Raw genomic sequence first — 18,470 nt, forward strand, 5'->3', positions numbered from 1 at the left:
AGCTCACACATTTTCTATAGAATCAGCTCACAGATGGCAGTAAGGTTGTCAGCCTTACGGGCCGGCCACCTTTTACCCCCAGGAAGGTTTCTGGTACTCATTTCGGTTAAAGGCTGAGTCGAATCCAGAGTCATAATGCGGCTGGAAAGATTATTTTAATTGAAAAATCAATGAACTCATCGGGAATCGAACCCTTGAAAATTCAGGCTTTTAGCATAGTGCCTCAACTAACTACGTTACCTGGCATGTGTGAAGTAGACTTACAAATTTGGACGTAACTTCCTGCTCTTAGAAGAGGACATTAGTGTTGTTTCAGTTATATGAGTAGGTTTATCGATAATCTCAACGTCGATATACAATTATTCCTTTCAACAAGAGCCCGCTCGACATTCAGCTTCAGGAACACATACAATATAGGAAGTAGCGGTCTTGTAGACTCTTTTTATGGCCATGAAACGTAGTGTTTAATTTGAGAGATCATGCATTACCAGTGCAACAGGAATTTAAGGAAATATATGGATACCAATGTGGGATGTTACACAAATATGAAATCCATGGTTCATGCAGTTCACCCAGTACTGTTAATGTTTTTTTTTTTAATATGGGATTCATAATCCGTTCCTGTAAAGAAATACATATGATCTACACGACAAAAATATATGTCTCGTTAATTGTAAGTTCTATGGCTGGGAAATTTGAATGTTTTATGTTGAAAATTTTGTTATTTTCAGCGGGATATTTCATGTAATAAACAAATCTGAAAAGGCTATCCATGTTTCCCTTGGAACATTTTAAAATACAAATTTAAAACAGGGGGATTATCCATAAGCGAACGAGACTTCAATCAAAGCAACATACTTTTCGAAGTTGCATTAAGAAGAGCTAAACATCAGTAAGGGAGGTGTACTTGACGCATCACGAATAAATAAACTGGCAGTAATTAGGAAAGAAATATGTTCTAAATGACACTGAACATGATGGACCAATGAAAGCGGTTTTCCTAGTGAAATTTTAAAGATATTTTTTCGTAACTGTAGAGAGATAATTGCCATAAATGGTGTTTACATGAACTGCGCATAGAACCCTGGCAAGAAAAACGCATTCAGACTGTATAAATATTACATTTTTTATATTATCCATCGTCTTGTATTTATCTAAACAACCTCCTGTTTATTTTTCAAAACACAACGTTTCGGAGGCTGAATTCTGTCTCCGTCTTTAGGTAAAATCTACTTAGTTGGGGCCAATCGATAGACCTAGGTCAGAAGATAAGGACTAGCTCTATCGATTGCGCCCAACTGAGTAGGTTTCACCTGAAGACCGAGACATAATCCAGTCTCCGAAACGTTGTGTTTTGAAAAATAAACAGGACGGTTTTTAGATAAATAATGGATAATGTCCAAAAACATAATATTTGTGCCAATGTTCCGTCGTCATTAACTTTTAGATCACGATGCTACCTAGAAGCCTGTCGCTGCAAACAGGTTACTTACCATAAAATTCATGTTGCTCAGATGTAGACAAAATCAGACAATTGATGACATTAAAGTGACTTTGCTAGCTTTTATAAGTGGTCATCCCCTCTCGCATCCAACCATTTGCACTTTCCTTTGTTTTGTCTTTATTTGGCGCCTCCATTCTCCAGTAATGTTCAAGTGGAGGGGATAACGGTGCACTCTACCGGTAGCTACAAGTTTCCTTCAGAACATTGCATGTTAAGATAGTTCAAGTTGGTATATCTGGGTCAAATCTGATTCATACCTTTAACAAGTTTTTGCTTATCAGCGGTAATGCATTTTTCGTGTGCTGTGTTATGTGAAAGGCAAGGGTGAAGCTGTGCGCGATGGCTCACGGTTATCTATGCCATGATCTGATTTTATGACACGTGATTATATTGTTGCGAAATCGTAACTTCAAGTTTAGAGTAAAGTGACAGAACTCTGGCACGAAAATTACATGCGCGTTCATAAAATTCTATTACACTGGAGAATGAAATTGAAAGGTTTAAAATTGAGGATATTCTTCAACACTTACTACATACTGGATTAAAACTAATATTCATTTGGTAGTCTGCGTTTATAGTATAATTAAATCTTATTGCAATGCAAGTATACCTGAATTTTACCCTCGCAATTCGTTGAATGTGGATCATGAATAATTTTGTAGCGTTAGAGTGACGGGAAGCATAATGAGGAACTTACGTTTCTCCAAGTATAATTAGAATGATCAAGAGAAGGAGGATGAGGTGGGCAGGGCATGTCGAACCAATAGGGGGGAAGAGGAATGCATATAAGATATTGGTGAGAAATCCAGAAAGAAAGATACAACGGGGAAGACCAAGACGTAGGTGGATGGACAATATTAAAATGGATCTTAGAGAGATAAGATGGGATGGTATGGATTTGNGTGTTTCCATAAAATGCTGGGAAATTTTTTGAGTAGCTGTAGAATTGTCGGCTCCTCAAGAAGGGCTCAGCCCCATGAGTAAGTAAATAAGTAAACAAGTAAAGTTTTCGACAATTACGCAACCGTAACTCTGGTATTTTCTTAGACAAATAATAAAATGACACTATGAAGAAAGCGAGGAATATTTTTGCGATGGGAAAACATTAATTTTGTAACATAGACCATGTGTGTGACGATGTTTAAAAGCGTTATTTTTTCTTACTACAGCCAAAGCTTGGAGGCACGCGGTAGCATAGTTGGTTGAGGCACTATGCTACAAGTCTGAAGGTCGAGGGTTCAAGTCCTGATGACGTCATTGGATATTTTTCAGTTGACCTAATCCTTCCAGCCGCACTATGGTCCTTGTGTCGACTCAGCCTCTAACAGAAATAAGTACCAGGAATTAAATAAATAATTTTCCTGGGGAGTAAAGCGCGGCCGGCGCGTACGGCTGACAACTTTACTGCCATCTTTGAGCCGATTATCTAGATAGTGTGGGACCCTCAACGTCTCACAGCCCTACGGGCTTTCACGGCCTGTTACAAAGATAGCTTAACTTTTTTACTTTACGTACAGCCAAAGCTTAGTAGAAATGTGATTCTGTTTGTCTTTGGGTTTATTGATATATAAACATCATCATATCGGGACTGGGACTGGGGTTTGTACTAACTGGTCGATTTCCCTGAAATCAGATATATAAACCCATATCACTATAAATCTCTCCACCTCTGTATTTATATAATATTCTCCAACTGACGATAATTTTTATACGAACTTCTTGAATGGTAGATACACTAGGGTTAACGTAGGGTCTTGATGATTTATGCGGTCGTAGACATTTTCAAGAATAAAACTATATTTTGAAAATGAAAATAGTATCATGGCGGTAGCGCTAAATGTTTGGGAACAATGTTGCTAACAATAGAGCAACATATAATCTTATGTTTTAAAATTGGGAGTTCACATCCTATAGATATGCCTACTAGTTTTACAGATGTATTGAATCAAATCATGCAGTACCTTGTGGTCAGTGGTCAACACTCTTACTTCAGAGTCCGGAGGTCCTAACTTCGAATCTTTGTCACACAGCCTGGCAGATTGATAGAAATATTTCCTCATTTTCCTCAGTCTCTTCAGTTGAATGTTGGCACAATACTTTAATATATGACCACGTATTTCCACATTCTTTCAGTTTAATTATGCACAAACATCCACCTACTTGACGTTTTATAATCTAACACAGTTGAAAGTAAAGCTATCCCTGTAAGGGGCCGTGAAGGCCCATAGGGTTGTGAGACGTTGAGGCTCCCACATTATCTAGACAATCGGCTCAAGGATGGCGGTGAGGTTGTCAGTCTTACGCGCCGGCCGCGCTTTATTCCCTAGGAAATTATTTAATTAGTTCCTGGTACTCATTTCTGTTAGAGGCTGAGTCGACCCCAGGGTTATAGTGTGGCTGGAAGGATTAGGTCAATTGAAAAGATCTAATGAACTCATCGGGACTTGAACCTGCGACCTTCCGGCTTGTAGCATAGGCCCTCAACCAACTACGCTACCGCGTGCCCCCAAATAACTCATGAACCAGTCAAAACCGCCGCCGTAATATTTATTTCCACTACGAGGTGAATATAGGAGCTTTTGAATATGTTGCTAAGGATAAACGAACATGAGCCAAACTCGTGGCGGTGTATCAGAGTGGCCTGCAGGAGAGACTAAGGCAACTTGGAATTCTGCAGGCCGCAACCAGTCTCAGTTACTAACGAACTTCACTGAGGACGGTTCTTGAGAATTTGGTGGCCAACAAAACCTGAAGGGAAATCCAAGCCTACACGCAGTAATAATATTAAATTGTGTCTTAAATTACAATAGGAACTGGGATAGTGTGGTCGGTTTAGCCACTAACTACGGGATCGACGACCAAGGGGTCGGAGTTTGAGTCTCGTTAGTGTCAAGAATTTTCTCCACGTCGTCCAGATCGGTTCTGGGGCCCACACAGTCTCATATCCATTGGGTGCCGGGAGCTCTTTCCCGGGGGTAAAGCTGCAGGGATATGAAGCTGACCACTCACCTCAAGCTAGTGCCAAGGCCAAGAAAATGTAGATCAATACATTCACTTCTCCCTACGCCTTCATAGCGTAGTGTTTAATTAGTTTACCTTTCTTATCGTAAGAGACGATGTATGAGTGTGTGGACTAGATTCATCTGACTCAGACAGGCAGACAGAGGGAGAGATAGAAGCATGTTCTAGCTGCTAGGCTTCCGAAATAAAAGACTTAATTCTTGCTCTCTAATGACGCTGTTTCAGCTACAGAATTTTATGATTCGAGAGCTTTGAATAGAGGATGGAAACATTGGAAAGTGAACCGGCGACTGGAATCATATGGTCATTTGTTCCAACCCCATGGAACAGAGTCCTTTTTGTTTACGGATTGCTTGCGACGATAGTCTTAGATACAAATTAATCCAGTTCACACCTTCATGAATTAATTCTTTTATGATACATTTAATATTATCTCCGCGTCTACGCATACGTCTGACAATATGCCTCTTCGCTTCTTATTTCTCGCTGAAATTATGTATGCATTTCTCATCTCTAATATGCGTGCTACATGTCATGCCCATATCATTCCTGCTGATGTAATTTCTTTAATAGTATTTCGTAAAGCCTGCCAACTGTGAGGTTCCTCTTTGCGAGATGATTCCCCTTAACTTCTTGCAACTTCCCATTTACATCCAACTGTTGTTCACAACATCCATGAGAGCAAGTTCCAAACTCACACAAAAACAATATGTTACAGTTTTGTATTCCGGTACCTTAATTCTACTTCTTAAATACGTAAAACAGTAAGATTATAAACCGATTGGTAACAAACATTTCCCAGTTTGTATCTGATCTTAATTCCTTCAAGGGTTTTATTTTCGTATAATATTTTCGCAACCAGATATTTAAATTAACAGATTCATAAATTAATGTCAAATTACAATATTCTCCTGCACTGAGGTGACAACAAATGTTCTTACGAATACACTGTGACGTATAGACCATTGCTAGGCAATGACTCGGCAAACACATTCCCGCTGGAGCCAACGCGCGCAATAGTATGACGTCTATTGCTGGGCAACGAATCAATAAACACGCCTATACCAATAAGGGAAAATAGAAGACGGTATTTTCTACGTGGTCCGAGCCGCGACAATTGCTATTTAATGGTGTGGTAAACACGCTTCATTAATATAGGCTGAGATTTCTGTGTGGTCCGTGCCGAGGATTTATCTTGAAGACAACTGACGTTACAATATTCCTAAGATTCGTCACCAGGAAACGCAAACACTATAGAGGAATAGCCATTATTATCAAATAAAAACTAGTGAAATTAGGCTGAGAAGACTTGGCGTGGAGTGATTTGTAGTTTGGAAATCATCAGTAGTGGTATAGTTGTTTGTAGTTACGACTTGTAGATGATCACTAAATCTCTTCACCAATCAGAACTCCTCCTATAGTCACTAATATATGTGACAATACTTAGTTACCCGTGTGTTTATGTCGGTTCTAAGCACTAATTTAGTATTCTGCCCACAGACACGAGTAAAAGAATTCACGAAACAAAAGAAAAAGCGCACATGTCCTTGTAGTAGCTCACGTCTTAATAGTGTCTAACTGCGATGACTTCAAGCAGGGAGAAGTCGTGATGCTACTTCTGATGAGAGAGTTGCGATTGCAGTCGTTGTCTCCAGAATTCAATGCAATAGGCTTCATGCTTTATATTTTACAAGACTCCAACCTGAAAGCATAATGACAACTTGCTCTCTGTCGTGACCAAACACAGAGGTGCGTGTAGCGTAACAGAATTCAGGGCTATTAATGTCTGAATTTAATTCCTAATAGAGCCTGTTTCTGCAATAATTCATCCTTTCTCTCCTCAATCGTCGCTCATACTCTCCTACCAATTGTATTGTCGCGTATTGGGCGTATATCGCGACAAATAACTTCACCCCGTATTTTATATAGCGAATTTTATTTCACATTCGCTCTTACAATCACCCAAATTACAGATTTACGATTACTGCTATCTGCAGTATCACAAATAGTACACTCCAAATGCCAGAATACAACTGACTGGTTGCTGGCTAACTCGGAACTAACTCGGAGGTAGCTCCAGGACTGACTCGGAGGTAGCTCCAGGACTGACTGTGAATAGCCTTCGCTGCTCCGTATGTAGCCTTGATCGGACAATTGTCGTCTGGTGCCGTGTTGCTAGCCACGCTGTCCGGAGTTGTCGACTGCTGCCTAGCAACCGCGATATCCCTCGGTGACGTCACCGCTGTTGATTCGCTTTGCATAGCTTCAAGGTCGCGGGGACTCGGCTAACGTCGGCTCCGCTCGGCTCACTTCGGCTCAGCTCGTGACGTCATCGCGCGTTGCGCGTTGCATAGCTACCAGGATGCGGGGTGATTACTCGCCTATTACGCGAGCGCTACGTTCACGCTACGTGCCGCTGGGGAGGTAGGGGTCAACATGTCACACTATTTTAAGAGCTGAGTGTAATATATTTCTCTCATATATATATATATAATATTTCTTGCAAATTTACAATCTACTCCATAGTAACCATATAAGTGATAAGGAAATGTTTTAAAATTTGAAGGCTTGTGACAGGTACCATTCATTGATGGTTCTCCGTGTGGTTACACATCATCGAGATCTTCTGGTCAGAGATTCTTCAGTCTTCTTTTTTTCTAAGATTTTTGTTGAACAGGTCACTTATGAGTTGGTTTACATACTCTGTTGTTCGGTCTTTGTATTTATTTATGTTTGACTTAATTACATTTTGTATTAATGGTATTTTGAAATCCTCATGTAAAGTTAGATTGCCGGTCACGGTAGCCGAGTGGTCTAAGGCATGCACTATCTTCGCTCGCTCGGGAGCCGGGATCGTGGGTTCGAATCCCACTCAGGGCATGGATATTTAGTTTGTGTGTGTGTGCGTTTTTCTGTGTTTGTGTACAGGTAGAGGCCTTGCGACAAGCTGATCACTCGCCCAAGGAGTCCTACCGTATGTCCAAGATCTAGTGAAACCGAAGTGAAACTGAGGGTTTCAAGGAGGTAGGCCTAGGCCCAATGAGGGCTGTAGAGCCAATGAAAAAAGGAAGTTAGATTAGAGACGTACCCCATAGTTCTCTCATATATGTGAAGTGTGTTTGGAGCAGTTGGCCATCAGCCACAGTATTACGTTCCGCAAGAAAATGTACCCTTCATGCTCAGTGTCGAACGTGTCGAAGAATATGTCAGCCAATAAACTACTATGAAACAGGTAGTAAGCTGCTAGTAGGAAGCTAAAGGAGCGTTGAAATATAGGATTATATTCTATTATGAATTTGAATCAACTTGGACGGGAATGAAAGTGGTCAAATTAAAGTTAACTTTACATATCTCAGTCAGTAGAAACACTGGTAGAGGGGTGGAGAATGAAGTTCGGGCAGGGGGACAAATCTTGTCTTCGCCACTACGTCCAGAATAACCGTGGGGCCCAGCTAGCCTCCAATCTAATGGATACTGGCGATGTTTTCCCTGGATAGATCGATATCATTTCCTTGCAGACTATTTACCTGCAAGCAATGCCAAGGTTAGGGCCGCGTCATAGCTCAAGCGGTTAGTCGCTGGCTTCCCACCGCGGCGGCCCGGGTTCGATCCCGGGTCTGGTCAAGTAGGATTTGTGGTGGACAAAGTGGCTCTGGGGTAGGTTTTCTCCGAGTACTTCGGTTTCCCCTGCCAATTTTCATTCCAGCGATTGCTCGACAATCACCCTCACCTACCATCTGGGGCTGGTACAATAGGCCAGAAGTGGCCGTAGTGCAAGGGACTCAGTCCCACCGCACTAGCAATAAAAAAAATCTCTATCTTGTGGTCGAAGATTGAATTTGGTGATTATAGGCCACATAAATTTTAGGAACGTAGGTTTCTCTCGGAACCAAGAGGCCACAAGTGAAAAAACCTGTTTGTTTACTAACGTCGGTAACTCTGATAGGGAGACAAGTTTGTGAACTCGCTCACTACCATCCGGTCTGTTTCGTCTTGACTTCTTTGCGGAAGAAGTGTCTTGTGTTTTCAGAGTCGGAATTACAGTTTTGCTGGTTCTAAATACAGTGATTTATTTCTGGAGACGTATTTTTATTATGCAGCAATGAATAGTGTGGATATTTGTGGTTTGAAATTAACGACATGTCTATTTCTTTCTGAGAAATATAGCTTCGATTTGTGTATTGCTTCAGCAAGAAGAACGCAGCCACGTGAGTTCTGATAATTTTGTATTTTAATTGTATTTCCTAAAGACTGCATGTTTTAGAATATAGCATCCGATGTTTACATTTGCGAAATGATCTTTGTTGGATGATCAAATGGAACAACATGTAGTTTAGATTATATTAACCATACATATTCTTTATATGGGGGCGTCCAAACAATAATTTGGAAAACAAATTTTCACCACAAGAAACTTCTTCAGCCCCCAGTCCACTCTGATTGCATGTAGAGTGTAAAGTTGCCTGATACTTAGTGACTGTGTTACTGAAAGCCTGGATTATGGTGTTATTGGAGGGAATTTCACCGTTTTTATTGTCTTATGTGTGCACATTTGAGTTAGTTATGCGTTTCTTTAACTTCCTATAATTAGAAAAACCTTGATAAGGAGATTAAGAGCAAAAATTCAATCTTTTAATCAGTAAGGAAAAATAAGATACCAGTGTTTTCGAAGCCTTGTACAGTGTAGCACACAAATTGCGACATTTGGTTTCCATGTCGTCTAATTAAAATAAACCCAGCAGATCAGCGTAACGGTAATGTTAATCAGGAAGTGCTGCAATAGACCCTTAGTCTAGTTGGCGGTTACTCTGCTGAATATTTTCAGTGGGTTTTCTGTCAGCACCAAAATAGAGCATTCTCATAATGTAAAGGCCAGTGCCTTCGAAAAACTTATACACTCATCTTCCATCTTCGTCTTTCTTTGGCATTCGACACAGTATAACAATATTTTAGTGACACGTCATAAGCAATCTAAGAGCTAATGCATTATTAAGATAATGTCAGTTTTATCTACGCCCTTCTTCCCAAGGATAATGGATAGCTAAGTCGGTATGGCGACTGACTATGGGCTGGTCTACAGAGGGGTCTCAGTTCGAGTCCCGGTAGGCTCAAGAATTTTCTTCACGTCGTCCAGACTGGCTCTGGGAGCCACCCAGCCTCCTATCCAATAGATATCCTGGACACTTCCCCTGGGGTAAAGCGACAAGGGCGTGAAGCTGTCCACTCACCTCCAGCTAGTGCCGAGGTCAAGATTATGTGGATCCATACATGCACGCCCCCATGCTCCTTTATGGCATAGTGCTTAATTATATGGCACAGGGACAACTTTACTTTTTTTACCCTTCCTCCCTAGATAAATATAAGGCGGTCTGGTGAACTATTTTGTTTTTAAACCGTGTAACATAGTGCAGAGAGTTGAAGAGAAACATTTTAGAATAGGTCCCAAATTCAGAGCGCCCAGAAACTCTTCAGAATAGCGCAAATCATGTTTTCAATATGAGCGCATGTGGTAAATAAGCAGTATTACCTTTCTTACTCTACTGGCCTTATTTTGAATAAATGAAAGTAGGCTTATGACATCTGCTCCCTGCCTATGTGTCTGTGAATCCCCCACTTCATTAAATGCGAATATCCTAACTAGTTTCTATGACACTTGGTATGAATATCATGACACCTGAGCTCATCTCAACGGCGTATTTCATAAACTCCTCCCATTTTTCTGTGTGTCTGCATGTGTATCCTCCATAGTTGCCCGGCAACAGCACGGTAAAAAAAAATTACCGCGGCAAATATTACACACGCAAAAATACAAGAACTGTTTGACGCATATTTTCCTATGCGGTCCGCGTCGTGTCAGAGAAAGTAGGAGATTAGTTTTCCCATAACTTCCGGTATAAAATATGACATCATGTGTAAACCGGTTTTGTATATTAAAGCGAAAGTTGCGTTTTGTATGCCCAAGAATAAGGCGCGTGTAAAATGTGCTGCACAGACTCCCCTGTTATCTGTTCCTGCCATCGAGAAGACGCGTGACTTTCGGAAACAGGAAGCGAGCCTGTAATGGGAAACCTGTCTTGTGGATGGCGTTATGGAGGTGAATGTTACGTCTGGCATGTTATACGAGAGGCACAAATATACAACAGCCGACATCCACCTAAAGTATCTTATTACATGTTACCATATGATGTGGTTCCCCTAAACAACAGTAGTTTCGTTAGAAGTCTGTATAATTTTGTTTTAATCCCCTAAGTGGGGGGTGGAGTCCAACTGGGTCCACTCGGCACGGCGGCCACTGATTGGCCTATTGTAGCCTGCCCGGGGTGATTATAATGATGGAGAATTTGGTGGAATGAAGACTGGAAGGGGAAACCGAAGTACTAGGAGAACACCCGTCCCAGCGCCACTTTGTCCACCACAAATCTCACTTGACCAGACCCGGGATCGAACCCTGGCCGCTGCAGTGGGAAGCCATTCTGAAGACAGTTAAACTGTAGTCTTCTCAATGTACAAGTCATATCATTATTAAGTGTATCACCTATTTTCTAAAGGGAATTAGACAGAGCAAATCAGCTCAGAGGTAATTGTATAGATACTGTGACATGTCTAACCGTTGCTGGACAACGGGAGGTGGAACGACTTACCACGAAGACAGACCCTTGATAAACGGTCGGTTGCCAAGTTACGCAACAGTAAGGAAAGCGGCGTTTGTCCGTGCCGTGCCGTGCCGTGCCAAGCCGAGCCGAGAGAAGCCGAAACGCGCGGGTGATGTTCGGTTTTACTCTCCGCCTGAACATCGGTATTATAACTGAGGTGTTTCGTGGTCATCCTTGGTCGCTCCGAAGTAATGATGCTTAAGCCACGACAGCTGAGTTCAAAATCTTCTTCCCTTCATCATCCATCTGTGATAGCACAATTTCATGCTACACAGTCTGGCTGCTGATAAGTCGGAAAGAAATTTCACGCACGCAAAATAGAAAGCTCATTATATGCTATTGGGAGGAGAGCAAATTTCGGATAGGATGAAAATTTTTTCAGAAATGAAATAGCTAGTGTCGTACCTTATGATGTAAACAATAGAAGCTCAGGATTTATCTCCAGTAATGGAGCAGCCTGAAGCCAGGCCAGACTCTACTGGATTGTTCCTACAAAAATTATTTGCAAGATGAGTAATGTTATGATCTTAGTATACGGAAATGAACTTTGCTTATTTCTTAAAATGACTTCAGATAAACAGTCTTGATACCCAAATGGGGCTTTTAGTACATCAGTAGGCACCCAAGCAGGAACAAAGAATTTTTATGATTAATTTTCATCTGTTATTATCATATTTGCTTCTTGTTTGCGTTCTTTGCACAAAATGTATCCAGTGACCACATAAAGATCTATGACAATAGTCTGTCGCTCATTGCAACCTTATGTTGGACGACGTTTCAGCAGCTGCATCTGCTTCCGTCATCATGTGTAAAAAAAAGGATCTTACTCGGACAAGTTAAACAAAGTCAGTCTCAGTATTGGTGCAGTTCTGTCTAAAGGGCAAGACAGAGTAAAACCCTTTCTCTTTTTACATGTGATAGAGGAAGCAGATTCGGTAACGAAATTTTGTATAATTTAAATATAACAAATATTTTCCAACATAATAACATACAGCGTCTATGATGTTCCTTTCAGTCCGTATATTTCTCTTCTGAAACTGATGAACAAATTTTGACGGCATTTGTTACGGGAAGGTCTATATTAAAAGTTTTGGAAGAAATTCAGATATGGTTCACATCAGCCACACACAGCAGATGTCTAGACAGCGCTCCAACCCCCCGCCCCCCACCCGCCCACTTAAGCAGACTTACTCGCTATGAGTTTACATGGCTTGGCAGGAAGAGGGCTCGACCCATCTACCTGAGCATGCCCTCGCAGAGAAGAAAACTTAACACTTCAGGCAAGTTCGTGATCTGAAGTTAGGCGGTTTTCTCAGAAACGTCACGTCAGACAAAAAAATGAGTTCACAATATGGTTTGTGTGAGTTTTTTTTCGACGCCGTAATATATGGGATAGAATGAAAACATAAGAATTATACTACTGTCTACTCCATTGAAAGGAGATGTTTCGGAGAAATATATAGCCTCCATTTTCAGCATTTTCAACGGACTACAAGGTGTTATATTCCAGAATAGAGCTCTCCATAACCACGGCTTTGTGGCACGAACATTTCGTGCTCAGGTAGAAGTTGGCAGCTTTCGGAATTATGTTTATATATACAATGAAAGGCATTATATATAAATTTATTTTTATTCCTATTGTTTAGAGATATTCAGAGGAACTTAATTATTGAAGCATGGAGCTAAATTAAATGAGGTAAAATATAAAAATAATAAACGCTAATATGATTTGCTATGTACGTAATGCTCATTTAAGTAACCTGTTAGGCCACATGATAGGCGTAACATAATGTATGCAAACCGGAAGCTAGATAAGAAAGGTTGAACTAAACAAGTGAAACCTGTTTAAGAGAGCTGTCATCTACACGATTTAAAGCTATTAAGGGGAAATAAATGATAATAGCCCTGATGTAAGGTTTGAGTCTCAATAAATGAGGATAAAAGGAAAGGAGATATGAAACACGAATAAACTACACAGAATTACTGGGGTTTTGGACTTTTTCCATCATCCGGAATTTTAGGTAATGGAGGACACGACGTTTCGAAAACTGGATCTGTTTCCGTCTTCAGGTGAGAAAGAAAGACACCTACTCATTTGGGCCCCTTAGAAAGAGCTAATCTAAATAACTGAAAACTGAAACAGATCTAGTTTCCGAAACGTCGTGTCCTCCATTACCTAAAATTCCAGACGATGGAAAAAGTTCATAACCCCAGGAATTCTGTGTCATTCGTCATCATCAGAACCCTTTAGAATCTACGAATGAGCTACATCAGACATGGATGCAGCTTCTCATTAACCGATCTTAGCTGGAGATTTTCAGAACTGCATCAGTCTTTTGACTGACTGAAGAAATTAATGAGTGATATGTATCTATGAGTGGGCCTATAGGTAACAGGATTATTGAATCTTATGTTATTCAATAAAGCTGTTTCAGCTGGATAGTTAAAGTTGGAGCATAATTACAAAGAATGGGGAGTTAAAAATTCGGGAGGAAAGGGACTTAATCAAGGTACTCCGCCTTTATTCGACTGTGGAATTCGTGGGACCGCATGAAGGCCCTCGGACAGTAGAGCGTGTAACCAGTCGGAATACAGGATACAAGTACAGGGCGTTGACTCTATACGAGCTTGCTTGTTGTAGGTTAAGGTATTTTGATCAATAAATAAAACACGTCTTGAAAATTAAAACATGTAATTGCCCTTAAAATTCTGCATATGATTTGTATGAGTGTTAATGCGCTGGATGATATTTGAATAAGTTATGATGTGCTGTTGAGGTATGGCATGGTGACGCGACGGTGAGATTAGTAGCCTCCGTGACCATATTCCTGGCCACCCCCCAGACTGAAGCTACTGTAACTCTCAGCTTGTCCGTGCTGCTCGGTGCCGCCACTGATCAGACCCTCTTCTTCGTGAGAGAGGTAAACTGGTACCTTCTTCTCGACATACACAGGGTGAGGGACGGGAACGGGCTTAGGGACGTGCACGGGGTAGGGCTTGGGAACCTCAATATGGTGAGGCACGGGGTACGGTACCTTGACAGGGACTTTAACCTCGTAAGGTACCTTCTTCTCAACGGTGTATGGAACTTTCTTCTCCACCACTACGGTGTAAGGTTTCGGTACTTCCACAGGGTAGGGTTTAGGGACGGTCACGTGCACAGGAACTTTGACTTCGTAGGGGACTTTCTTCTCGACCGTGACCGTGTAGGGCTTGGGGACAGGGTAGGGCACTTTCTTGGTGATTATGATGGTTCTCACGTGCTCCTGCTGGTGCTCCTGCTCACCACCGCCCTCTATAATTCCTCCACCATATGCGTACTCTTCTAGGCCGCGTTTCTGTTGTTCAGCCGCACCCAGTCCGAAGACTATTGTCAGCAGCGTGCATACCTAGACAGCAGGAATTTAGTGGTGACACTTCTAGACGATAATACGGGGAGATGGGGTTTAGAAGGGACTGATTAGAATAATTCTGAAGACGGGAATGGTTTGTAAATGTAATGAAACGCAGGTTTTATTAACAACCCTTCTCCTTATGACGAGAAAACATTAGTTAAATAAGAGATAGGTATATTCAGAATTTGCATGACTAATTGATGCCTAAATTACAAATTCTGTTATTTATGACATTTGGATTATTCCCATCAGTAATATTATCTATCTATCTATCTATCTATCTATCTATCTATCTATCTATGTATTTATCTATTTATCCCTGTTCCTCCCACTTGGAGCATAGGGCATCTGTGAAACGCTTCGTTTCACTTCAGTTTCTTAATCTTAGACAGTCGGTAGGACTCCTTGAACAGGTGATCAGCCAGACGCAAGGCCTCTAACTAGACAGGAAAACACTAACACAGAATGAACGCAAACATGCATGGCTTCAATGGGATTCGTACCCATGATCCAAGTGTTCGAGTAGACGAAATAATTCCATGTCTTAGACCTCGCGGCCACTGTGTTCTCCCCTTAGTGACATACTAATCCTACAAAAACTGTTGCTGTAAATTTAGCCAAAGCTTTGAGCACCTCGAAATATCTGGGACAGTGCGACATTCCTGTTTTCCTAGGAAATCAATGAGGTCATGAAAGCATTGTGTTCAACTTGCAACCTTATATTTTTTAGTCATAAATTTCAATATCGAATACCTCCTTCTTCCGAGATATATGAAGACGATAAGTCTGAGGAAGAATTTATGAAGCGTACTTTACTGATTCTTTTTGAGATATAATGACCGGTAATTAAACTATTAGTGATTCATTTTTGCAAGACTGAATAGATTTTCTTTACAAAATAGTTTGGCCTGCAACTTTCCCACTTGTGATGTATTTACTACTTGTATCTTACGAGATATATTTCATATTTATAGGTGTGTTTATGATCTGTCTGTATAAAAAAATATATTTCCAGCAGCAATTAATGAGCATTGACATCAATCAGAGGCGGAAATTATAGGTTACACAGTAATAATTACAATGTGTTCATGAATGGTGATTATTTAATTTTATTACATATTATTATATATTCTGTAATAGAAGGAACATTTGTTGATGCCACATCTGAAATTCATACTGTCGCCATGTTCCTATGACAGATGTTTAGACGTATGCGGGTTGCATAGCTTCCAATAGCGCGACGTTCACAACAAATCAAATTAAAATAATTCAGTAGCTGCAAATTTATTATGGAGAAACGGCGGACACACACATACACACTGAGAAATGCCTCTGGCGGTCTATGTGCCTATCGAAAAGCAAAATTTTCAGAAGTTGTGTTAAATTATGTATGCTGTATCTACAATATATATCTGTAGTCTGATCGAAATTGTTTAGTTTTTGTATCGAATGAAGAAAGAATTTGAAACTAGAANAGTTCCTTGCTTCCGCCTAACAGTAATATTATAAAACACATTACACGCTCTGACTGAATTTCTTAAGGCGCGTCCAAATTACTCGTGCTCGTGTGACTCGCTATGCTCGCGAGTAATGTAGACGATATGACAAGTCAGGAGATAAATTTTAAAAAATTTAAAATTTTTAATTTTTAATTTAAAAACTATAGCCAATAAATTAAAATACGACTACAGCCTATACACAATACGGGTAAATATACGGATCCTCACGCGCCGAAGCCTGGCGAGCAAATGAAATAGTGTGGACGGAGATTTACGAGCACAAGTAAAAGTCAGACGAGTCTCCCGAGTAGCACGAGCACTAGTAATGTGGACGCGCCTTTACAGTTAACTTCTGGTTTGTAATATTTCAAACCAATATTTCTCCAAGGAATGCAGAAGTGTGATTGTTATAGTTGGATGTTTTTTCAGTTTTCATAAGTCTTAAATCTGTGATTCGTTATGTCTTTGCACTCAAACATGTTAAAATTTCAAACATTTTTAAAAGCTCCAGAACACTTTACAGTGATTTGCATGCAAAAGCAAAACTACCTTTGTAGTACGAGTATATCACTATAATGTTGTGTATAAAGCTATAACAATAATTTCTAGGCAAGTCATGTGTAAAGTGTAATAAATCAACAATGATCACTTTCAGTTTACTGTAACTGCTGTTACAAGTTGAAAGTGATTCCTTGCATCCTAAAGTATTGCTTGCCTCTCGTCACTTTCCAGACCTGAGTCCGAGAGTAGCATTATAATGATTAAAACAAATGAACCTGAACGTAAGTTAAAATTGTTTACTTCTGAATTTTAATATTGAATGCCATCAACTTAATAATAATGTTTTACACGTTTGTTACGTATTTGTTTATATTTTCTAACATGTAAGTTAAGGAAAATGTTAAGTTCTGAGTAAAAATTGACTAGAGAACTTGAAATTCCCATTTTCACGAAACGCATATACCACGGGTTGCAGCTATCAGGATCCATAACTTAATAATGAATGCACACTAAGCAGATTGGTGCAGTGGTAAAGTTTCAGATTTATATCCGGGAAGTTATCGGTTCAAATCTCGACAGGGACACCAGCTTCATGACTGAGGTTTTTCCTGGTTATCCTCAGTACCTCCAGGCATTTATAGGAACAGTACTTCTATCGAGCTGCTTTGAATTTCTGCCAAATGCTCTCAAAATTATTATTCAGCAATTCTATTACGTTTAGTCATTTCATATTCTCATCACGTACAGGGCCGAAAAAATAAACGGCAAACCACAAATAAGTAATGGAAATTAATAGTATATTTATACGGACAATTTCGATCAGGAAACATACCTAAAGAATGTTCATGCAAATATTAAAAGTTGTCAGTCAAATAATAAAATATTTTGTGGCCTTTAGTGACATTCTTCTGCCAAATTTCATGAAGTCTATCAGTTGACTGAACAGTTATTAAAGAGTAGAGACCACGGGCATGATGATATCACTATAGTCTCTCTCTCTCTCCTCATGACGTAATGAGGTAAGGTTAATGAAGTAATTAAGTAAACAGGTAAACAGGCCATGGAATGGTACAAACATATTCACGCATTTGAAACTACTATTCCGCTTGCAATGTTATAAATAGAGGGTAAGAGGCCTACTTGATGAAAAGTATTTAAACTAGCGAAAAAAGCTTAATTAGATAAGCGTGCTTATATTTTGATATTATCAATGTTAAATCAGAAAATCGGAAGAAAATATAAATTTTGAAAATTCGTAATTTCTTAACTAGTTTTGTATGTATTACAGAAGTACTACTTATTATACCAACCCATGTCTTATATTCTCCGGTCACGGTAGCAGAGCGGTCTAAGACCTGTCTTCTATCGCTTGGAAGCCGGGATCGTGAGTTCGAATCCGGCACAAGACAAGTGTGTGAATGCGTTTATTCTGTGTTTATGTTATCCTGTGTTTAGGTAGTGGCCTTGTGACGAGTTGATCACCCGTCCAAGGAGTCCTACCTTCTGTAGAAATGATCGTGAAACTGATAAATCAGCCCTATGCCCCACAATGGGAGCGAGAGGAGAAACATAATCTTATATTCGCATAATATAAAACGTTAATAGGCGAAAGAGTTATGGTAACATAACCATTGTATCTACTGTCGAACTAATAATAAATTAAGATCAAATATATTAATTGCGTAGATTAACGAGATATTGTGCTTTGTAACAGAAGATGTTTGAGTACAATGAGAATTTTGTATTTTGCTTTATCGCTGTAAATGAGATTTGCTGAAGGGGCGCGCCATAGCTCAAACTGTTAGTAACTGGTTTCCCACAGCGGAGGTCCAGGTTCGATCTCGGGTCTGGTCAAGTGGGATTTGCGGTGGAAAAAGTGGCGGGGGGGGGGTTTTCC

The 18,470-nt window shown here is 40.2% G+C and overlaps 3 protein-coding genes across 6 annotated transcripts in view; 1 reads left to right on the plus strand and 2 right to left on the minus strand.

The window, feature by feature from the left end:
• Positions 1–1,505, minus strand: part of LOC111872811 (anther-specific proline-rich protein APG) — a 4,420-nt gene extending 2,915 nt beyond the window's left edge. Inside the window, exon 1 of the mRNA XM_023866999.1 lies at positions 1,494–1,505. Coding sequence (XP_023722767.1) covers positions 1,494–1,505 — 12 coding nt within the window. The remainder of the gene's footprint in view (positions 1–1,493) is intronic.
• LOC111872784 (mitochondrial ribonuclease P catalytic subunit) overlaps positions 1–18,470 on the plus strand; it is a 516,563-nt gene that overhangs the window by 332,216 nt on the left and 165,877 nt on the right. The window contains exon 1 of one of the 4 annotated variants that reach the window (XM_033754848.1): positions 8,490–8,733. The exons of the other annotated variants lie outside the window; for them this stretch is intronic. The gene's annotated coding sequence lies outside the window, so the exon portion shown is untranslated. Of the gene's footprint in view, positions 1–8,489; positions 8,734–18,470 lie in introns of those variants that run through there. 4 annotated transcript variants of the gene reach the window in all.
• Positions 13,983–18,470, minus strand: part of LOC111872812 (proline-rich protein 4) — a 34,478-nt gene continuing 29,990 nt past the window's right edge. The window contains exon 3 of the mRNA XM_023867000.2: positions 13,983–14,545. Within this exon, the coding sequence (XP_023722768.2) occupies positions 13,983–14,545 (563 nt within the window). The remainder of the gene's footprint in view (positions 14,546–18,470) is intronic.

The sequence above is a fragment of the Cryptotermes secundus genome, unplaced genomic scaffold, assembly GCF_002891405.2.
Source record: "Cryptotermes secundus unplaced genomic scaffold, Csec_1.0 scaffold79, whole genome shotgun sequence".
Classification (NCBI taxonomy): domain Eukaryota; kingdom Metazoa; phylum Arthropoda; class Insecta; order Blattodea; family Kalotermitidae; genus Cryptotermes; species Cryptotermes secundus.